The 24,676-nt window shown below is 36.5% G+C and overlaps 1 protein-coding gene across 1 annotated transcript; it reads left to right on the forward strand.

Annotated features, from left to right (window-relative positions):
* Window positions 1–290: 290 nt before the first annotated feature.
* gna14 (guanine nucleotide binding protein (G protein), alpha 14) lies at window positions 291–21,368 on the forward strand. Its single transcript, XM_067437887.1, has 7 exons — window positions 291–693; window positions 12,613–12,797; window positions 12,936–13,090; window positions 15,075–15,203; window positions 15,289–15,418; window positions 16,019–16,172; window positions 20,610–21,368. Exons 1-7 carry the CDS (start codon window positions 525–527, stop codon window positions 20,798–20,800), a joined length of 1,113 nt encoding a protein of 370 aa, XP_067293988.1. The 5' UTR covers window positions 291–524; the 3' UTR covers window positions 20,801–21,368.
* Window positions 21,369–24,676: the final 3,308 nt, after the last annotated feature.

A 24,676-nucleotide genomic window follows, 5' to 3' on the forward strand; every position in this document is an offset into this window, starting at 1 on the left:
CCTGGTTTTGTGTGTTTTCGCTACATTTACACTGTAAACCAATGCTGCCTCTCAGTCTTTTTTCCACTCAGTAGGGTGCAATCGCAGTCACTCCAGCTGATGGTGACGTCACATGCATTCCCTCTATTGATGTCTTTCCTAGTTTGTTTGAAACACGCCCCATATTCACAGCCCAATGGAGCAGTATCGGACTCATATTCTGACTAGAATTGAATATGACCACATCAGGCTATAAATGGTCAGAAATGGACATAAATATTTATATAATGTGAACTTTTTTTTGTCTGAAGTTTGTCTGAAAGAAATGGAAGTTTGTAAAAAACAAACAAACTCATAATGAAGAGAAAGAGCAACTGAAATGTATGCAGAGGAAAAAGGAAACAACTGCCTTATGTGACACTACCCACCCCATCCACTGAATGAGGAAGAAACTGCACCTGTAAATTACATCACACAGCCTCTACTAAGGTAGGCGTGTTCCAATAGACTTTCTTGAAGACAGTTCTTTTAACACTGCTGAGTTGATGAATATATTAACTGCAAAGAACTGGAGAAGGTTCAAGTTGTTCAGGATGGGGGACTGCTGCATGTCAGGTGAAGACAGAGAAAGTGCCAGAATTCACCATGAAATTGAGAGACAGCTTAGGATGGACAAAAGGGATGCATCCCGGCAGCTGAAGCTTTTGCTTTTAGGTATGTTCTTTCTTCAGTTTTTTGTTTGTTTGTTTGTTTATGAATGTACATTTCTTGTTTTTTTAATGGCACCCAAAAGTTTGTAATGGAGAGTATCAATTATTTGAGTTGTTCAGGGTCTTGACTGAATTAACTTAAAACAGTATTTTATTGACTAATTACTAATCAGATAAATTACCAGGTATAAATTTGCTTCAACTTTTATACAGTATTTTTTACAGCTTACGAAAGTAACACTTCAGATGTTTAGATGACATATTTCCTCTAACTGTTAGCGGTCACATGCAAATACATGCAAAAGTTGTCAATGGAAAGTCATTCATTCTCATACAGTACATCATTATATATTTTATATTCTTAATAAAACTGAAAATAAAAAAGAATGTAAACAGGAATGTGAATTCCTAGCGCATACAGAATGTACTGATAGGATCGGCTCCAGCATGTCTTTGTACTTGTGTAGAGTAGAAGCATTTATTCATGTGATTCAGATTTTTATGTTTTCCTTAGAATGTATGTATTATATGCTATATTTTAGGTTAATTCTGTTTCTGGCCAGTTGTGTTTATTCTAGTTTAATAGAAGAAAAGATGAATGAGCTTATTCAGGGTTTCCTTGTTTTAATTATGATAGCAATCTGCACTTTTGAAGCATAACTCACATATGTCAGACCTGTTTGACATGTAATAGATCACAATGCAACCATTCCCATTCAGCACAGCGACGATGAAAACATTTATTTTTGTGTTGCATCTTAAATGGTTATGTATATCATCAAACTCAACAGATTTAGTAATCAAGTAAAATGTGCTTTTGATGGCCTCAAAGCAGAGAGCCAAAAATATAACAATCATCAGTAAATCAACCACAATACTCACAATGATCACCCAGCAAATGTACTGCAAATCTTTTGTAGATGTATAGTGTTTAGTCTATTTATATTGAAAACGAATGTCTAAATATAGCTTACCTGGGGTTACATATGAATACAAATTATATACAAATCACTCACACCTTACTGGCAGAATGTTTAGATGACACAATCACAATATTTATATCCAAAGGCAAATATTCAAACTAGGAAATCCATACTAGGAGTCTTTGTCTGATCTTTGTGAGTGTTACTAAAACTGTGCATGAGTGAATAGATACTTTTAGAGATTTGTTGGTGAAGTTTATTGTGGCTGTCTGCAAAATAACAGTTGGAGCAAAAGGGTCTACACTACTCTAACCCTCTCTATATATATACCCCTATATATATATATATATATATATATATATATATATATATATATATATATATATATATATATATATATATATATATGTAACCTAAAAGATTATAACACCTGTTCAGTTTCTCAATCAATCAATCAACTAATCAACTTTATTTATATAGCGCTTTTACAATGACGATTGTTTCAAAGCAGCTTCACAGTGTTAAACAGGACAATATTGCAACAAAATTTGATTTGGATGTACAGTCGTTCTGGAGAAAACAGAGATGTTATCAGCTTATTTTAATTTATCATATAGCGACAATGTTGGCAGATCAGTATTATAGTTTATATAATTAAATAAGACCTGATTAATTAATTTTATTTGTATATTTATTTGAATAACTTAGATCATAATTTTAGTGTCCCCAACTGAGCAAGCCAAGCCAAAGGCGACAGTGGCAAGGAACCAAAACTCCGTCAGGGCATGATGGAGAAAAATAAACCTTGAGAGAAACCAGACTCAGTCGGGGTGCCAGTTCTCCTCTGGCCTATTAACAAACAGTGTATGATTATTATTCTGGCAACCTTATAGGTCAGAAATCATATTAGATCGGAATATTCAAAATTTGTGGGTCTAATTTGTAGCTCTTTGTGTTTATGCGACCCCTCCACAAGAAGTTGAAACACTTCACGATGAACTGCAGCTAAAGTTTACAGGGTAACGTTAAATTACGGCATGCTTTCTATGTATGATGTTCTCAATATTATTCATAATCCCATGTTTATAATGAACAACACGTTATGGTTATTGTGTTATCGCTGGTTTTAAAAGTTAACATGGATTTGGTAAGTTAACACTAAGCTTAATTATGTAGATGGTTTATAATGGTGTCTGTTACTGTCTAAAAATAAATTGTGTTGTAACAGTTATTAAAATGCATAGGTAATGTTACGCATCACTGACAAACCGAAAAAAAGTTTTTATTGGCATTAGGTGTAACATCAATCAGTCAATGAACTAAGGTATACATCAGTAAACACAAAGCATTTTCACTAACATTACCCTGTCAGTACATAAAGATAGATCAAACGTTAACCAACATTATGCTAACCAACCATTCAGAAACGTCCTGTTTAGCCTTAAATGTCAAATTTCGTTGGAGCTGTCATCTTGTCCCGGTCCGACTCCGGTTCAAATTGATAAAGTTAATTGTGTCGCACAGCTGGCGCTCATTACCACTCACCACCGGCCCGCTCTCACGGTCCCTCGCCTCGCTGCTTGCCACACCTCCTTGATATTTTTTACGATCTATGCAGCAGTTCTTTCGCCTCTGTTGTCATGGACAACGACTCCGTGCTGCCCCACATAACAGAGGGGCGGGGTCATTCTTTATTTAAAGCGCTATGCACTAGAATGGTTTGGTGAAAACAGAGCTGTTTTTGACCAGTTAAAATTAGTGTTTTCTTACAATACTAATGAGAATTTTAAATTAAAGTATATTACAAAGTTTTCATTTAGACACTAAAGAATCATATTAACTTGTATTAAAATGGCATTATATGACCCCTTTAAGATAGTAGAATGCAGTTTTACAGATGCTAGAAACATGGCTTTCAAATGAAAGATTGGTATCAAAGAGCACACCCAGGTTCCTCACTGACAACGAGGGCTTGACAGAGCAGTCATCAAGTGTTAGACAGTATTCTAGGTTCTACTTGTGGAGCTTTTCTGTCCAATAATTAAAAATTCAGTTTTATCTTAATTAAGTTGCAGGAAATTACTATTCATCCAATTTTTTATATCAGCTATGCATTCCGTTAATCTTGTGAATTGGTAAATTTTGTCAGGGTGTGAAGAAATATAGAGCTGAGTATCATCAGCATAACAATGAAAACTAACGGCATGCTACCTAATGATATCTCCCAGTGGTAACATATACAGGGTGAAATGCAACGGTCCTAACACTGAGCTTGCGGTACTCCATAATGAACTTGTCAAAAGTGTGACATCTCTTAATTTACTGCTACAAACTGATTACGGTCAGACAAGTATGATTTAAACCATGCCAATGCAATTCCACTAATGCCAACATAATTTTCGAGTCAATTATTTTCGAGTCAGATAATTGCAATTAATGGAATCAACCAATTTCATGGCAGTTGCTTCAATGCATTTAGGGGTGTGGTCCTGGTCAAGACAATGTCCTGAACTCCAAACTGAATGTCAGAATGTGAAAGAAAGGTGATTTGAGCAATTTTGAGTGTGGCGTGGTTGTTGGTGCCAGACGGGCTGGTGTGAGTATTTCACAATCTGCTCAGTTACAGGGATTTTCACGCGCAACCATTTCTAGGGTTTATAAAGAATGGTGTGAAAAGGGAAAAACATCCAGTATGCAGCAGTCGTTGATGCTAGAGGCCAGAGGAGAATGGGCCGACTGATTTAAGTTGATAGAAGAGCAACTTTGACTGAAATAACCACTCGTTACAACCGAGGCATGCAGCAAAGCATTGTGCACAACCTTGATGCGGATGGGCTACAACAGCAGAAGACCCCACCGGGTACCACTCATCTCCACTACAAATAGGAAAAAGATGCTACAATTTGCACAAGCTCACCAAAATTGGACAGTTGAAGATTGGAAAAATGTTGCCTGGTTTGATGAGTCTCAATTTCTGTTGAGCCAGAATTTGGCATAAACAGAATGAGAACATGGATCCATGCTTGGCACACTTTAGGCCTCTTAGTGCCAACTGGGCAGCATTTAAATGCCACGGCCTACTTGAGCGTTATTTCTGACCATGTCCATCCCTTTATGACCACCATGTACCCATCCTCTGATGGCTACTTCCAGCAGGATAATGCACCATGTCACAAAGCTTGAATCATTTCAAATTGGTTTACTGAACATGACAATGAGTTCACTGTACTAAAATGGTCCCCACAGTCACCAGATCTCAACCCAATAGAGCATCTTTGGGATGGGGTGGAATGGGAGCTTAGTGCCCTGGATGTGCATCCCACAAATCTCCATCAACTGCAAGATGCTATCCTATCAATATGGGCCAACATTTCTAAAGAATGCTTCCAGGACCTTGTTGAATCAATGCCACGTAGAATTAAGACAGTTCTAAAGGTCAAACACAGTATTAGTATGGTGTTCCTAATAATCCTTTAGGTGAGTGTACACACACACACACACACACACACACACACACACACACACACACACACACACACACACACACACACACACACACACACACACACACACACACACACACACAATTAGTTTCATGTATTCACTCTCAAGTTGTTACTGTAGCATGTCTGGAGGGTATTCCAGAAAGCAAGGTTAACTTACCATAACATATACCTTGAACTCTCGGTTGATTAACCCAAACCTTGCTTACTGGAGATATGCTGGTTCCAAAAACAAGTCTGTGAGTAAGGTCAGCCAACTCAGAGTAGGCTATGTTATCCGTGAACACACAAGACATTATCAACAGAGCAACGATTCGATGATTAACCACGGAAACATGCTAAGAAAAAGCATGCCATTCCTTCTTTTTTCTTTTGTTTAATGGTGATAAACATAACCTACCTAGTGCACATCACCACCTATTTGGTGGTTGTGCAATATTTCATTCAATCTAATCGTTAATGAGTAATCTTTGTATTGTTTGATATTCTTTGTTTGTGTTAAATATATAACACACATCTGAATACCTCTTAAAGGGTTAGTTCACCCAAAAATGAAAATTCTGTCATTAATTACTCGCCCTCATGTCGTTCGACACCCGTAAGACCTCCGTTCATCTTCGGAACACAAATGAAGATATTTGTGTTGAAATTCGGCTCAGAAAGGCCTTCATTAGCCGCGTTTCCACCCCAGGAACTTTACCCAGGAACCAGGAACTTTGGGTGGTACTCGTGTGTTTAGACCGCAGGAACCGGGGTCTAAATGAAGTTCCGGGTAAATATTTCCCCCTCCAAATCGCCCTGCTCGTGAAGTAGTACTTTTTCAAAGTTCAGGAACTTTCGAGGGTGGGACTTGGGCGCTGAACATGCTGATTGGTTGAGCTCACGCAGCATTTTATTTCAACTGGCATTTTTAAAAGTCTTTTGCGAGGTTTGTTTTACGTCTTGCTCTCTGTCTGATGGCGCGTGTCTGTCTCAGCCATCTCACATTCAATGTCCGTAATAGCTGATAATAATATACATTGTCATTTTAAATCTAGCTTTACAAGCTTTCTGAATATGCTGGATGCTGCTGAATCTGTCGTTGTTAATTACCTCTTTAGTAAACCTATACATAACCAGCAAAAGCAGCACAGCTTGAATCATTACATTTAAACAGTACCTTGTAACAAAAGTGCTTTAGAATCAATATATACTATTGTATATTATAACTGTATTATTATATAACACATTTAGTTATATTAATTATATAACACACATCTGAATATTTCTTAAGCAAACTTACCCTGGAAAATAACCAGGTTATGTTTTTAGAGAGTTGGTTGCTATGGCTACTTGCATACCTTGAAAGTTACCTCTTTTTTTGGAACCAAAAGTGAAGGTTATCCGCTTAATTACCTTAAACATGCTCAGGTATGTCACATAACCTGCTTTCTGGGATACCCCCTAGGTATATGTGATGGTAAGTTAACCTTGCTTCCTGGAACACCCCCCTGAGGCTCCAGCATCCTCGTGACTATAGAACAGGTGATTTGGAAAAAAGATGAATACATTTTTGTCTGTTTATAACAAGCTCTCAAGTTGCTTTGGAATATTTGATTGGTTTGTGTGGAATATTCTTTAATGAATCAAACGGACTAAGTGTATGTATGTTTTTTTTTTTTTTTTTTTTTTTTTAAACATTTTTACAATTTTTACAGCCCCTGGTCACTGTATGTTTTGTTTAAGCGAGGTTTGTGAATTGGTCAAAATGTCTACTTTTGTGTTTCATGGAAGAAAATCAAACTACCGGGTTTCACAAGCACAGGAATATTGTCTACATGAATTGTGCATATATATAAATATTAGTGGTGGGTCGTTATCGGCGTTAACGTGCTGCGTTAATGTGAGACTCTTATCGGCCGATATAAAAAAAAATAATGGCGTTAATCTATTCTCAAAGTTGGGTTTTGAGCTGGGTCTATACCTGTATTTCCCAACCAGTTCATCTGATGACGCATATTTAATATGGGTTGTAACTTGAAAATGCTTTATGTATGTTTCTGTCGATGGATACACGTGTTGGCTTCTTAGTTATACATTACAACAACAGCGTTAATAAAAGGAAAACGTGGGCAAAACGGTCTCTTAGTGTTGCCAACTATTTTCCAAGGAAAGTAGCTAAAGCCTGCGCAAAAAGTCGCTAAATGTCGCTAGATGACGTCACACGTCAATTAGCATATCTGTGACGTCATCACGCCGTCCTTGCGTTCAGCCTGCCTAACGTGTGTTCTCTCCTAATCCGTGCTCATTTACTGTTTTAAAAAAATAATATAATAGCCTACAGCCAACTGTCCAATAAATGTTTTAATTTCCTATACCTTTTTGTCATACAATAGGAGTATGATATAGTGAATTACAACATTTTTATATGTGTAAAATCTGAATTGAGAAACTGGATGAACTAAAGCTCTGTAGTGAGTAATATAAGTGATAAGCACAAGAGAAGAATGGAACTCATCATAACTAGTTTCTTTAAATATAAAACAAAAGAAGCAGATAACATTAAGTGAGAAATCCGTGGCAACCCTGTGTGCTCATGTGTAGCTCGCTCATTCATGTCTGTTAACTGCTGTCTGTGTACGTTCATCGGCATGCGCTGCAGCTCCTCTCAGCCATTCATTGAACCAACACATTCTCACACCCAACTCGTCACATATGGACGCTTGACCAGGACCCTTTGTCGTCACTTTTCAACGAACTGGGCGTACCTTTATCGTCAATTTTCGACGTGCTGGGTGGTCCATTCATTTCAATGAGAAACCTTTGACGTCACACACAGACACATTTAATTCTTTGCGTTTGTAAAAGCAGACATGATTTTATTAATATTTAAAGGCTACTTTTATATTTTGGAGCAACTAACCCAACTCCTACCCTAAACCTACCCACATCTTAACAATATAAAACACATACCAGGCAAATAAATGTACAGTCACAAGTATTTATTGCAAAATCTGACCAAAACTGTATAAAAGTATTAGCTCATGTTGCATTCCAAGTCTTCTGAAGTCATACGATGTCTTCATGTCAAGAACAGAGTTGATCTTGATGTTTTAATCGCTGAAATGATGATCCCGCTGCCCCGTGAACGAACTCATTCATATCTCATTAAAATAGGCTTGTTCGACTTCACCTAGCGATGCGCAAACCGATCGGCGGCTGACTTGAAGCAGTGCATGTCAGTTAGAAATGTTGTCCGACTTGAGACAGCGCCGACAGCACGTGACTGTGACGTATGTCAACAAAGTACCGCGAGAGCGATTCGAGAGCAGCCGGCTGATGCAGCCCGATGCAGCTGCTGCAGATTCTCAAGGGGGACTGCAGGTGGATGCAAGAGCTCTGATGACGACACAGCTGATCCGTGATCGGCCAATTCACCGCATGACAGCGAACATGTGCGTTTCGTGTTTATTCTAAAACCTTACGTTATGCTAATGCTCACAAATCATTTATTTATAACAGTAAAACCTCTTTTCATGTAGTCGCGATGTTATGTTGTCATGTTTATTAAACTAAAACTGATAAAAAACGTTGACAACACTTCATTGATAGTGTATGTTTATATGTTGAACTTTAATCTTGTCCAAATAGACACTTTATTAAACAGTACATAAAGTATTGAATAAAAATGTCATTTGAAACATCTGTGTATTTGAGAAATATTGCATTTATTTAACTTCAGCTGTGATAAAGTTTGCAAACGCAGTGCAAGCCTCACCACGGGAAGCAGAAAGTGTCCGACTTCACGTCTCCGTTTGCAGCACCTCCCTGCCTGCACTCGGCTACTCTCGCCGATCGCATGCATCCAGCCGCAGCCGATGTCGAACACACCTAATAATTCAAATGACGCAATCGGTCACAAGACAGAGGAGAGCCAATGACATTTTACAATCAATGCTGACGTAATGACGCAATTGGTCACAAGACATATGAGAGCCAATGCAATTTCACTATGAAATCTGAAGTACGGGCGGCAATATTTGAAATTTGATGTGTTTGTTCATGATCTTCGGCGGATGGAGATGCTGATCGCTTTTGGGGATTTTCTTCATGCAAATCAATCGTTTGGCCTCGGAAAACTTGGATTATTTAACTTTTTTGAATAACTCGTGGATGCAGTCGTATGTTATATCCTGTGTTTTATATCATGTTCACACAAATGGGTAGGTTTAGGGATGGGGTGGGGTTGAGTTGCATGTTAAAATGTGTCTAAATAGCGTAAATAAAATAAATGTAAATTAAATCATGTTAAAGCCGCACTTGGCTACTTTTGCTCTCGGGGTCCCCCTACAGTTTGGAAAAAATAATGTCCTCAACTACTGTCATAAGATCTGTCATCCTACAACAGGGGATGCCATCTCGCGTGTATTTGTTGACATGACAACCCTGATAGCCCTGAACTAGTGATGCGTGGGTCGTCTCATAACCCGCGGACCCCGTATGTCTATTTAATGGTCGCGGGTGTGCGGCGGGTTCTAAAAATATATACAGTGGTGTGGTGCGGGCCAAATAACTTCATAAAAGTGGCGCCGCGGGTCGGTGCAGCACTAACAGTTCCCCTGAACACTGCAAGAGGAGTTCAGAGTTCTTCTGGCGTCGCGTGTGAAATGTCTTCATCCCAGGTAACGTTACAGTCAGTGGCATATGTTTCAGCATGTCATATGAATATAATTTCATGGGTTTTATTTTTTTCAAACGCCAAATAATCACGATGCTCACGTTTACAAGCCAGCGTCATTATAGTAGTCTATTGGTTACCGTTTTACAGAATCTATATGATACTTCAGTTCAATGTTTGAGTGGTAGCTCACCGTAACAAGCATGACAGCATCGGTCGGGCACGCCTCCTTCAGCTCACGCCAACGAGCAAACGCTGGTCCAATGTTGATCCTCGTCCTGCCTTTAATCCCATCACTTTTTCGTTTTCTCTTATTGCTTTCCTCCAACAAAACCTTTTCTTTCTTATTTGTCTGTGCTGCTTCGGACATGACTATATTATCCGACGAACAAAGTTGGCCTCGCACGTCCGAATTTAAGGAAGTGTGGGTGTTGGTGGAAGTGACGTATATGCCGTAAAGCAGTCGAATTTTGTAGTTCTTTTTGTTCTCGGGTTACTACCCGAAACCCGAAGTTTAAAAGTACGATTAAAAACGATACAGACCCCATCAGGCTATGGCAGATGTGTCATTCAACCTATTGTAAGTCGATGTATCATCACAAGAGTCTTAAAAAATATATTATGAAGGTTGAAAAGTTACCTAGTGCTGCTTTAAAATGTGTCTAAATAGCGTAAATAAAATAAATGTAAATGAAATTATGCTTGCTGATTAATACATTTCACCATGACGATAATATTCCCGTTCCCAGTGCGTCTGTGTATGACGCCAAAGGTTTCTCATTGAAATGAATGGAGCACTCAGCGCGTCGAAAATTGACGATAAAGGTACGCCCAGTTCGTTGAAAAGTGACGACAAGGGGTCCTGGTCAAGCGTCCATATGTGACGAGTTGGGTGTGAGAATGTGTTGATTGAACAGGGCAGACGCAGAGAGAGGTGTGTGTGACGGCAGGGGGGAATAAAGACTTTGCGCACGCAGGACAGTACAAGTGACATTTGTAAACTTAAGTAGCTGACGTTTGTCCAAAAAGTCGCTAGATTTGTCGCTAGTCACTTTTTTAGAAAAAAAGGTGCTAGAGGGGTCTGAAAAGCCGCTAAATATAGCTACAAAGTTGCTAAGTTGGCAACACACCCGGGTATATTCGACGTGAATGAGAACTTGCACGCACTGTGAGAAGATTTATCTGTGCACTCATCCCAAAGCGCGCAAACGTCTCACATCTCGCAAATATTGATTTCTCTTTCAAGTCTTGCGCTTGAACAGACAAACTCACACAGAAAGTATGTCAACATGTCAACAAATCAATCAATCAATCAATCAATCAACTTTATTTATATAGCGCTTTTACAATGACGATTGTGTCAAAGCAGCTTCACAGTGTTAAACAGGACAATATTGCAACAAAATTTTATTTTGGCTATTTGTATATTAATTTGAATAACTTAGATCATAATTTTAGTGTCCCCAACTGAGCAAGCCAAGCCAAAGGCGACAGTGGCAAGGAACCAAAACTCCATCAGGACATGATGGAGAAAAATAAACCTTGAGAGAAACCAGACTCAGTCGGGGTGCCAGTTCTCCTCTGGCCTATTAACACACCGTGTATGCTTATTATGCTGGCAACCTTGCAGGTCAGAAATCATTTAAGATCGGAATATTCAAAATTTCAGGGTTTCACACAAGAGACGGGTTTATTAGGATGGGGCATCGATTACACTAGAGAATACTTGAAAGATCGGAGTTATTGCGCCGGAGACAGGTTTTTTGAACATGACGTGCCGGTAAGGGCAAATTCAGAGGAGACAACAATTGACACTGTCTCAGCAGACACTTCTGTATGAGTAGTATCCAAGCAGAGTCTATATATGCCTTAACTGAACTGTATAGAGTTGAAAACCACTCCTTGCATTGGGTCTTAAAGGGGCAGTAGCCTTTACTGCTGTCTGTCAAACAAAAGATCACTCACTGCTCTTGATTGAATAGCTTGTGTAAGTTTAATAAGGATTAATCTTTAATATAAACAGTGAAATATGCAATTATTTTACATTTGATTACTTTATGATTTACATTTGAAAGAAATTACAATTTCTTTACCTAAAAACTAATGTTAGACCTACCTGAAAAACCTAAAAAGCATTGTTTATTTTATTAGTATCTTTGCTCAATAGTATTTATTTGTGTGCTGCTTGTATTTAAGTTATTTGTTCTTATTTTCTTTATTTTTATTTGACAGTTGTCCCTTTTTCCCTGGACATAGTAAATACAGAACCGTACCAAAACCGTGAACCTAAAGCCGTGATACAAAGTGAACCGTGAGCAATCTGTACTGTTACACCCCTAGCGTAACGTATGTGAGAGGATAACACACACATTCTAAAAATCCTTTGGCAGTATTCAGATGAGCCTTTGTAAGATTAATCTAGATTAATTTCAAAATTAAATAAAATTAATCTATGCCCACCTCTAATATATTTATCAATACTGAATCAGTCCACCCAAAAGATCTCATAATTTACTCACAATGTTGTTTGCAGCACACAGTGTTTCCTCACGGAATACAAAGACTCACTTGGTCCAAACTATTCTTTTCCATAAAATGAAACTGGATGGTGACCAGATAAATCTTAAAAATAAGAAGGTTTAAAAGGTTAGTTTGAAAGGTTAGAACTAACCCTTTAAGTGACAGGATGACAGAACTTTCATTTTCGGTTAGACCATCCTTTTAATGTCAATAGAGATTTGAAGATCTCTCACTAGAAAAGTGTCACGTTCCTACACTGTAACAATCTCCTTCTAATGCATAATGTCTCACAAGCTAAAACTCTCAATGTTCGTCCACAGGCACAGGGGAGAGCGGGAAGAGCACTTTCATAAAGCAGATGAGAATCATACATGGCAGAGGCTACACAGAGGAAGACAGGAGGGCCTATGCCAAGCTGGTGTTTCAGAATATCATTGTTTCCATTCACAACCTGCTTCAAGCAATGGAGAACCTGAACATCCCCTTTGCTGATGGAAAAAACACAGTATGAACCAGGAATTCTGAGACAAACCATGTGTTTTATTAGTCATATTTTTATATAATAACTCAACATGTATTGCCTCTCCCCTCAAAAATGAGAAAAGAAAAAAGAAGACTGAAATCTTGTCTGTGTGTGTTGTAGAAATATGCTGCAATGCTTAAAAATATGATCCCAGAAACAGTACTGTCACTGGAGGCTGACCACGCTGAAGCCATCAAGAGTGTATGGAAAGACCCAGGCCTGCAGAAATGCTTCGAACGAAGGAGAGAGTTCCAGTTGTCAGACTCTACCAAATAGTAAGTGAAGTGAATAGGGGTGAGCAGGGCACAAACTAACGCAGGGTTAGTTGTAACACACATGGTTAAAAATGTTCACTCATTCCAGCATCAGGAAACTTAGTGTATTTACTAGTTGCCATATCAACAGTATATACAGAAAAAATTATGCCAAAGTTAAAAAATCTTGGAAGATATCACCGAACATTTATTTTACCATAGCAAAAGAAATTTTTTTACTGAATTTTTCATTTCAATTTTTAGTGTTTATTTAAAATGAGACAGTTTTTCTATTATTTAAATCACAAATCTGTTATTTACCTAGTTAAATCTAAGCTGATCTAACCAGCAGAAGACATGAGCCCGGTGTAAAAATCCCAGTTGCACATGTGGGGCATGTTGTTACACTACGTTACAATGAGCCCCTATTAGAAATATATTACATACTTTTATGAATTCTATTGAGGAACCATGAGAAAAAGATGAATAATGACAATAATGAGAGTCAATGTTCAGAAATTATTAAGTAGCTTATTCTTGAGTTTTGAACTATGCTGTTTTTTATGGTTAGTTGTGAAACTCAAAAATTTGTGAAACTCAAAGTTTGTCAAAAAAGTGCCATTATTTTTTATATGAAAAGGTTAACAACTGTATTTTATTTACAATATATTTTAGTTTGTCTTAGATATTTATTTATTTATTATATCAGATAACATTTTAAGCTGTCATTTGCTAATGTTACAATGTACCCCCTATGGGGCATGTTGTCACATTCCACTTCCATTCTTTCAAATTAAGAAAAAAGTAGCTATACACTGTATTAATGAAACAAAACCACATATTTGTACTAGAAGTGTGAAATCAATTTGGGATTTAGTGGATTTACTCAAAATGAGACTTGTTGGGTTGTGCCCCGCTCTCCCCCAAGTTAATTTCTGACACTAACAAAAATGCACCATAGTAATGCTGCGTTTAATATATATATATATATATATATATATATATATATATATATATATATATATATATATATATATATATATATATATATATATATATATATATATATTAATATATATATATATATATATATATATTAATATATATATATATATATATATATATATATTAATATATATATATATATATATATATATATATATATATATATATATATATATATATATATATATATATATTAATATATATATATATATATATATATATATATATATATATATATATATATATATATATATATATATATATATATATATATATATATATATATATATATATATATATATAATGATAAATACTGAGCTTCTTTATACATTAGCTGAATTTAACTTTTTCCACATTACATAGTTATTAAACTGAATTGAGATGAATAATGAATGACATTATTACCTGGCTACAGCTGCTTGACAACAGCATTTTAATCTGTTCAAATCACTTATTTGCATCCTAATTCTGTTACTTTCCTATTTATTATGTGAAGCTGTTTTGAAACAACTTTTATTGTATAAAACCCTAAACAATTAAGTTGGCTTGACTTGGTAGTATTAAAAACATTTACCACCTGATACTATCTCTATGTTATAGTGCTTTTTTGTAAGAGCTCTACTTACAATTTAGAAGAAAACTGCTCTTTGCTAGTTTTAATACCTGCATAGTTTAGATTGCAGGACACTAGCAACAGCAAGGTCATGTGTTTGATTCACTGAACTAAGAAAATGTATGCAATACAATACAACACAATACCATTTTTTTTATTAGGCCTACACAATGAAACCTTCTTACTACACATCTATGAAATGATACACAGAAAATTATTATGGCACATGCTCGATAATTTAACTTTTTTTAAATTAATCAAAATGATAATTTAAAAGTTTTGTATCGCTTTATCGAGCAAATTTGAAATGTTTGGTTATTTGGTGCTCATTGGGTTATGGACATTAAAAAAAAAGGTATTTTCATGTTTATTGTTTCTGTTTACTAGTTACCTCGATGACATTGACAGAATATCTGCAGCCTTTTACTTGCCAAATATACAGGATATTCTACGAGTCCGAGTTCCAACCACAGGCATCATTGAGTACATCTTTGACCTGCAGACTGTCGTATTCAGGTAGCTTTTAATTAATTTGTGGTGTGGAGATGGATAAATGACTGTAACCCACTTTGTAAATTAAAAATCCCTGATGTTGCTGCAGAATGGTTGACGTTGGAGGCCAAAAGTCAGAAAGACGGAAGTGGATCCATTGTTTTGAAAATGTCACTTCCATCATCTACCTGGTGGCTCTGAGCGAGTATGATCAGGTCTTATATGAGTGTGCGAATGAGGTTAGCCCATTACCTTGCATTCTCGTAGTAGCTCTTGTGGCTTTTTAAAGGGTTAGTTTACCTAAAAATGAAATTTTTGTCATTAATGACTCACCCTAATGTTGTTTCCCATCCGTAAGACCACCGTTCATCTTCAGAACCACAGTTTAAGATATTTCATATTTAGTCTGAGAGCTTTTTTGTTCCTTCATGAAAGTGAATGCACAGTATACTGTACATGTCCAGAAAGCTAATAAAAACATCACCAAAGTAGTTCATATGTGACATCAGTTAGTTAATTAGAATCTCTTGAAGCATCGAAAATACATTTAGGTTCAAAAATCACAAAAACTACCACTTTATTCAGCATTATCTTCTCTTCCGCATTAGTTTTCAATCCTCAAATAAAGATTCAAACGGTTATGAATCAGTGTATTGATTCATGATTCGGATCGCCAATGTCACGTGGAACGACATTGGGGTAAGTCATTAATGACATAAAATTTCTTTTGGGGGGAACTAACCTTTTAAGATTCAGCATCATTACATCATAGGTGATTAATGTGATGCAAATTCTGGATTCATGGTTAATTTTGTTGATTTGATGTTATACCTTAACAGAACCGCATGGAGGAGAGTAAGGCACTTTTTAAGACAATCATCTCTTACCCCTGGTTCCAGGAGTCATCTATCATCCTCTTTCTCAATAAGACAGATATCCTGAAGGAGAAGATCTTAAAGTCGGACCTTGTAAAGTATTTTCCACAGTATACAGGTTGGAGTGCCAACAGAATGGCTTAAAATTTTATTCTTATTCTCAATTCTTTTTGTCTTATTTTGTCTTACTTTGAAGCAACACTGCATAACACTTGTTTCATAGAATAATTTGTCTTTCCAGACCAGCAGATTTTTCCATTGTTTTAGGTATAAATGTGCGTATACCCCCCAAAAACAACAACAACAACAACAACAAAAAACAAACAAACAAACAAACAAAAACAACAAAACACTGCAAGTACACTGGAACAAAATGTTTCTATGGAATATTGCAGTATTTATTTTAAATGATTTATCCATGCACATTATTATTATTATTAGTAGTAGTAGTTTTTTTAATTAATGTGCCCTCGTAATCTTTAATAAAAAGTAACACACCTTGCCCCTTGTAACATCATCTCTTCTCTGATGATGGTTTTACTGGCGTGAGGGCAGGGCAAAAACCTCTCCTGCTCAGCAAGCTGTCATTCACATGAGCAAAATGACAACAATCCAACAATCAAATCAATTACTGAAGTCCCATCCAACAATTTTTTTCTAGTTTGAGAAGCCGTTTTACTTGGATATACACTAAATTGCCAAAAGTATTGGGAAACCTCTCCAAATCACTGAATTCAGGTGTTTCAATCACTTCAATGGCCAAATATATATCTATCAAATATATACAACTAGACATGCAGATTGCTTCTACAAATGTTTGTGAAAGAATGGGTAACTCTCAGGAGCTCAGAGATTTCAAGTATGGTACCGTGATAGGTTGCCACCCTCACAACTAAATATTCCATGGTTAACTGTTAGTGGTATTATAACAAAGTGGAAGCAATTGGGAACAACAGCAACTCAAACACAAAGTGTTAGGCCACGTAAAATTACAGAGCTGGGTCAGCGCATGCTGAGGCACGCAGAGCACAGAAGTCGTCAACTTTCTGCAGAGTCAATAGCTACAGACCTCCAAACTTTGTGTGGCCTCCAGATTAGCTCAAGAACAGTGCATAGAGAGCTTCATGGTAGGGCTGGGCGATATGGAGCAAAAAATATATCTCGATATATTTTGCTATATCTCGATATACAATATATATCTCGATATCTTTACAGGAAAAATAACCCCCTAAAAACTACACTAAAAACAAATATGCCAAATACCACAATTTATTTTTATTTTTATTGAAGTGCAAAGAGGTAGTCAGTTCATGTAGGAACAAAGTGCTTTTGCGACATTTAAAAAAAACTCCCTGATTACATAAATAATAATAATTTAACTGTAAAAGAAAATAAATAATATTGCCTTTTCATTTATTTCATGCTTTCAAAAGACGCATCAAAAACTCCCTTTTTTACACTTAAAGTAAACAGTAAGCATTTTGCAGAAAGATGGGGGCATGACTGAGATATAAATAAATTGATTTTGTCATAACACCATTTCCTCTTAAATTTGTATCAAAATTCAAACAGTGATGTTTGTCATGAGTTTGACAAAATTCAAACTCATGCGGATCATGTAGGCTACACATCAGCTGAATTTCACTTCTTTTCCAGTTACAGAACGAAATATGAATGTCAGAAGGTAGTCTATATGATAATATGATACAGTACAACTTATAGAAGAGCACCGCGTGTCTCAGGACACCCGGGATGAAGCGTTTTTCCCTCTTGGTTAAAAGATGCATAGACCTATTCATCATAATCCCGTGATAAAGCTGACAAAATAATAATAGTAATGATATTGCAATACTTTTTAAATGTTTTTAAATGATATGCGACCATTTTGACATTTAAACCGAAAACCATGCGATCAGTTAGACACAGATCATAAACTGCCATGATTGCGACCGTGTCTCGCACCAATATCGTCAATCACCTGACTGTGGGAGAAACTTTGAACTATGAACGATTTGAACTATGATGAACATTAATATTTCTTTATGAATTTGAGCAAGCAGTTGTGTTAGAAGGAAAACATGGTCTCTAAACTGAGTCCTGAACAACGCGAGCGCTTGTCAACATGATAACTAATCCTAACCTGGTTGTGGAAGCAGCCGTGTTCAATGAGACAACACGTGAGGGGAGGGGGAACAAAATCAAGAGGCGGGAGGCGAGCACAGCACAGAAAAGGCAAACAAGCAAAGTGGCGGAATCAGAATTAAATATAAACTATATATCAATATATACGATATGTCCAAATCCATATAGAGTTGAAAAAATATCTCAATATATTTTAAATATTGAGATATCGCCCACCCCTACTTCATGGAATAAGTTTTCTATGGCCGAGTAGCTGCATCGAAGCCTTACATCACCAAGTGCAATGCACAGCGTTGGATACAGTGGTGTAAACTAAAGCATGCTGTCACTGGACTCTAGAGCAGTGGAGACATGTTCCCTGGAGTGATGAATCATGTTTCTCTGTCTGCCACTTGATGGACGAGTCTGGGTTTGGCAGTTGTCAGGAGAACAGTACTTGCCTGACTGCATTGTGCAAAGGGTAAAGTTTGGTGGAGGAGGGGTTATGGTGTGGGGTTGATTTTTCAGGGGTTGGACTTGGCCCCTTTGTTCCAGTGAAAGGAACTCTTAATACTTCAGCATACCAAGACATTTTGGACAGTTTCATGCCCTCAACTTTGTGGGAACAGTTTGGGGATGGCCCCTTCCTGTTCCATCATGACCACACATCAGTGCACAAAGCAAGGTCCATAAAGACATGGACGAGTGAGTTTGGTGTGGAGAAACTTGACTGTCCTGACATCAACCCGATAAAACACCTTGGGGATGAACTGTGAGCCAGGCATTCTTGTGCAACATCAGTGCCTGACCTCACAAATGTGCTTCAAGAAAAATGGTCAACAATTCCCATAAACACACTCCTAAACCTTGTGGAAAGCCTTCCTAGAAAAGTTAAAGCTGTTATAATTGCAAAAGATGGGCCAACTCCATATCAAACCCTACGGATTAAGAATGGGATGCCATTAAAGTTCATGTGCATGTAAAGACAGGTGTCCCAAAACTTTTAGAAGTATAGTGTACCTCATAATAGGAAAGACAAGTTCTATGCTTACTTTAAAGACAAATTCTCTGACAAGTCTTATTTTATGCAGTGTTTACTAATTAAAAATATATTAAGATGTCATTTATTGTGATAAATATTCTAGACTGCAGTGTGGAGGAAGCTACTTTGAAAGCAATGAAATTATGATATATATGAAACAGAAAACCAAAAGAACTTAGGGATGTCTGAGCAAGGACTTGAAACGATGCATGACTAATATGAAGCATTTTTAGCCAGTTTTCTAAGGCATTATGAGGACAGTTTAATTAGTTCAACAGTTTTCTTTGCAGTGATGGATTTGTTTTTTTTTTTTTTAGAACACCTCTAGCTCTGAACAGACACAACAGTTTTTTGCACCAAATATTCGTCTTGGCATGAAAGAGGTTTAGTTCATCCCAAAATATTTTTTTTGTCATAATCATTTACTCACCCTCATGTCGACATTGTTCCAAATCTTTATTATTACATAGGCATCTTTGGAACACGAATTAAGATTTTTTAAAATATTCTCTCATAATGTTTTTCCATCCAACCGAGAGTTTCATGCATCAAAACCACAAATCAATCAATCAATCAATCAATCAATCAATCAATCAATCAATCAATCAATCAATCAATCAATCAATCAATCAATCAATCAATCAATCAATCAACCAATCAACCAATCAACTTTATTTATATAGCGCTTTTACAATGACGATTGTTTCAAAGCAGCTTCACAGTGTTAAACAGGACAATATTGCAACAAAATTAGATTTGGATGTACAGTCATTCTGGAGAAAACTGATGTTATTAGCGTATTTTAATTTATCATTTAGCAGCATGAACAAATATAAGGCACATGTCAAGTTTCTGTGTTAACCATTTTTGACGTGCTTTGTGTGTCTGTTGATGAAATTTTATATATGAATAATTTGTTTGTAATATAAATTGTAATATAAATTAAACAACTCAGTTCACATGGGTTATTATTTTTGATGTGTGAAATCTCTGGTTACGTGGCCGCACAAACATGTTGAGGGAATATTCAAAATATAAATTTGTGTTCCAAAGATAAATTATATTATTATTGTTTTGAAACCAAATGAGGATGAGTAACTGATGATATCGTATTTTATTTTTGGGTGAACTCCTTTAATGCCTTTGTTTGTGCAACGATAAAGCTGTAGCAACAGTATGTTACAAAAACCAGCAATGTAGGATTTTGTCCATTTTTTAGAGCTTGTTACTGGAAAAAATACATTACACTGGTTTACAAACAACTGAAATAATGTCATAGGTTAGTTAGTTGCTCTTTGTTTTTATTTGTCTGATTTGTTACTCCCCAACACTGCTGTAGTGTCACTGGACTTCACTGAAATTATAAATCGGTGTTATCTGCTTTCTCCACAGGCCCCGCAAAAGATGCAGAGGCCGCAATGAAGTTCATCTTGAGTATGTATGAAGAACAGAACAGAGACACACATAAACGCATCTACGCACATTTCACATGTGCAACCGACACTGAAAATATCCGCTTTGTTTTTACCGCTGTGAAGGACACCATTCTGCAGCACATCCTGTCCACATTTAACTTGGGTTAGGTGATAAAAATGCTTTATATCACCTAACCTATATATTTTATCATATATGTAGATTTAATGTTTTTTTACTTCAGTCAGTGAAAATGTGAATGTGATGTGTGTGATTATGACAAAGTGCATTCTGTGAATTCTTCTTGCATTGGCATGAATTAAGGGGAAAATCTACCCACCAAAATGAAATATTTAATTTTGTGTTTTGCTGAAAAAAGAAAGTCATACAGGTTTGGAAAAACATGAGGTTGGGTAAATGTAAAAAAATGTTTTTGTTGTTGTTGTTGTTTTTTTGAAGGGGGGGGGGGGATTGTCTCTTAGATTTGTTCTTATTTTTTTATCTAAAATAATACCAGAGACATTTTTTTCTCTCTCCTGTATTACAGCATTTTTCTAATTATATTACAACCCGTATTATGTTTGATAGGCTCAGAATAACATTTATTAAATATTATTTAACAACACAAAAAGCTATTCAATAATTATTTTTTAGTAATTCAGTGATTTCAGACCCTGCCAACTTCCCATCAACCTATCCAAAAACTTCCCAGTAAACTAAGTCTACTTCATAGAAAAGGTAAATGAAAGCTATATTTTCATTCAGGTAAATGTAGGGTAAATGAAAGCTATATTTTCATTCAGGTGGCTGTCTCAGTATCCACTATATTATATTTCACACAACATTTGAATGAAATATGAATTAAGACATGTGGCATAAAAGACAGACTTTGAATCCATGCAAATATTGTGTTGCCAATGTCTTTGCTATTCAAATAGTCTTCCCAACACTGACATGGACACAAGAATGATATCGTGGCATGTTTACTGTAACATTGATGTATCTGATAACAGATTATTTGGGTGGTCCTTACTTCGTTTCCTTATAGTTTCCAAGATGAAAACTGCAGCTAATAACAAACAGTTAAAAATCCAATCAAAAAATTGACATTTAATAAATATTGTTCCTCTAAATTAATTAGTACAACATTTGCTTGTGCATTGACTAAATATATATATTTTTTTAACTTTATTTAGATATTATTTAAACTTGTTACATTTAGTAATGTAAAGTCCCTTTTGCAGTGAAAACCAAACAGCGACAGCGATCTGACGTGACATGATGTCAAGGTAACCACGTATGGTAACCAATACTTGGAATTTGTCCTCTGCATTTAAACAATTCATGTTAGTGCATACACATTAGAAGCAGTGAGTAGAGAACAAACACGCGTTCGGAACAGTGGGCAGCCATTTGTTTCAATATGAGATGATCATCTAAAAAAATATTTATACTGATTGATGTTCTTTCTTGAAGAAAACGTTAAAAAAGGGTACAACTGAAAATCGTTTGCAATTAATCTGAAATGCAGTTTTACTATTTAACTCAAAATGTTATTGCATGAATACTTCACAAACATCATAGGATTCAACATACCATTGTTTTCTTCATAATACATGTAAGTCCTTAAAAATCTGAACATCTTACGTTGAGAATGTCTGATCAGTGGGTTTCCCTTTGCCAATTGCCCTGACCTCTTATTGACATCAGGATCACAATCTCATGTGATCACAATTCAATTGTATGAGAGTATGGAAAGAGTATGTAGTGTTAACATCTTGCATTTTTTATACATTATTAACAATAAAAATGGACAAACTATATAATTTAGGAAAGGGACTGGATAAATTAGTCCCTTTATTAATTTATCCAGTCCCGGAAAGTATTCACAGTGCTTCACTTTTTCCACATTTTGTTACGTTACAGCCTTATTCCGAAATTGATTAAATTCATTTTTGTTCCTCTCTCAAGTCTACAAACAATACCTCATGGACAATGTGAAAAAAAAGTTGTTTTAAATCTTTCCACATTTATTCAAAATAAAAAATGGAAACAATCACATGTACACAAGAATTCACAGCCTTTGCTCGATACTTTGTTAAAGTCTTTTTAAGTGTGATGCTAAAAGCTTAGCATGCTATTTTTTTCGATGGCAGTTTATCCCATTCTTCTTTGCAAGACTTCTCAAGCTCCATCAGGTTGGATGGGGGAGTGTCAGTACACGTCATTTTCAGATCTCTTCAGAAATGTTCAGATTCAACTAACAGCCACTCCTTTGCCTCCTGTAGCCACTCCTTTGTTATCTTGGCTTGGTATCATTGTCCTGTTTGAAAATGAACCTGCACCCCAGTCTGACATCCAGAATGCTCTGGAGCAGGGTTTTTATTAAAGGATGTCTCTGTTAATTGCTGGATTAATCTTACCCTCGATCCTGTCTTGATTGCTGAAAAACATCCCCACACCATAATGCTGCCACCACCATGCTTCACTGTAGGAATGGTATTGGCCAGGTGATGAGCGGTGCCTGGTTTCCTTAAACGTGATGCTTGCCATTCAGGCAAATTAGTTCAATCTTTGTTTCATCACACCAGAGAATTTTGTTTCTTATGTTCTTAGAGTCCTTCAGATTCCTTTTGGGAAACTCCAGATGAGCTGTCGTGTGCCGTCTGGCCACTCCACCATACAGGCATGATTGGTGGAGTGCTGCAGAGGTGGTTGTTCTTCTGGAAGGTTTTCCTTTCTTCATAGAGAAATGCTGGAGCTTGGTCAGAGTAACCATCAGGTTCTTGGTCATCCCCCAGGCAGCCAGCTCTAGGAAGATTCCTGATGGTTCCAAACTTCTTCCATTTACAGATTATGGAGGCCATTGTGCTCATTGGGACATTCAATGCTGCAGAAATGTTTCTTTACCCTTCCCCAGATCTGTGCCTTGATTAATCCTGTCTCTGAGGTCTACATACAAGGTCATACATACATACCTTGGACTTCATGGCTTGGTTTCTGCCCTGACAGGCACTGTTAATGCTGGGTCCTTATATAGACAGGTGTGTGTGTTTCCAAATCATGTCCAATTAACTGAATTTACCACAGGTGGGCTCCAAACAAGTTGAGGGCTGTTGACTTGTTGCCTTGCTGCCTTATCAGGCAATGGCTTGTAGGGCAGTGTTTTATGCACAAAGGCACCTCACGAAACTGATTTCGGACTTATTTCTGAGGCAGTGTAACTTTAATGATCGACAGCAAAATGGAGCTTTGCTGAGAACTAAACACATTTTTAATTACTACATTAGTCATTTGTCGCTAGAAATGACATCAGAAGTGGAAAATATTGGTTAAAAACAAACATTTACACACAAACTGACCAGCAAATGCTACTTTCGGACGCCATCTTATTTTCCAAGCTCGACTGTCACAGAATGTAAAGCACAGAACTGTGGGATATCAAAGGCAGCAAAGTATACATGTATGATGACTTCAAAAATCGATCAGATGAAGATGTCTCAGGAGACAGGAAGTGAAGCAAACATTACATTCGGACATTGTTTGATGCCTTCCTGCCTTGAAATGTGTCCTCCAAAGGCAGCATTTTGCAGGTTTCGGACGCAGCCGTAGAAACATGTCAAGGATGATCAGTGGAAATAGGATGCACCTTTGCTCAATTTTAAGTGTCATGGCAAAGGCTGTGAATACTTACATGTGATTTTATTCTACATGTCATTTTTTCATTTTTAATAAATTTGCTATGACTTCAAACAAACTTCAAATTGTCATTATGGGGCATTGTTTGTAGAATACAATGTGTGTGTGTGTGTGTGGTCCTGCTAAATCCTTCATTATGTCCCCACAAAGATGGCAATATCAAAAATTCAAGTTTATTTGTATAGCACATTGCATACACAATGGTAATTCAAAGTGCTTTACACAGAAACGTAATTAAAATATTCAAGAAATAATAAATATAACCTGAATCACTAAGTTCAGGGTACCCCTATCTGGAGTGGAAGAAAATGGAAAGTCAATTTTGTGATTTTACTACTTCTTAAAAA

Source organism: Pseudorasbora parva, chromosome 3 (genome assembly GCF_024679245.1).
Source record: "Pseudorasbora parva isolate DD20220531a chromosome 3, ASM2467924v1, whole genome shotgun sequence".
Lineage (NCBI taxonomy): Eukaryota > Metazoa > Chordata > Actinopteri > Cypriniformes > Gobionidae > Pseudorasbora > Pseudorasbora parva.

Bases quoted from the DNA above. Each gene is read 5' to 3' on its own strand.
- gna14 (XM_067437887.1), top strand. From the start codon at position 525: ATGAATATATTAACTGCAAAGAACTGGAGAAGGTTCAAGTTGTTCAGG. The intron at 12,798-12,935 runs GTATGAACCAGG...TGTGTGTTGTAG, and splicing joins TTGCTGATGGAAAAAACACA to AAATATGCTGCAATGCTTAA. The intron at 16,173-20,609 runs GTTGGAGTGCCA...CTTTCTCCACAG, and splicing joins GTATTTTCCACAGTATACAG to GCCCCGCAAAAGATGCAGAG.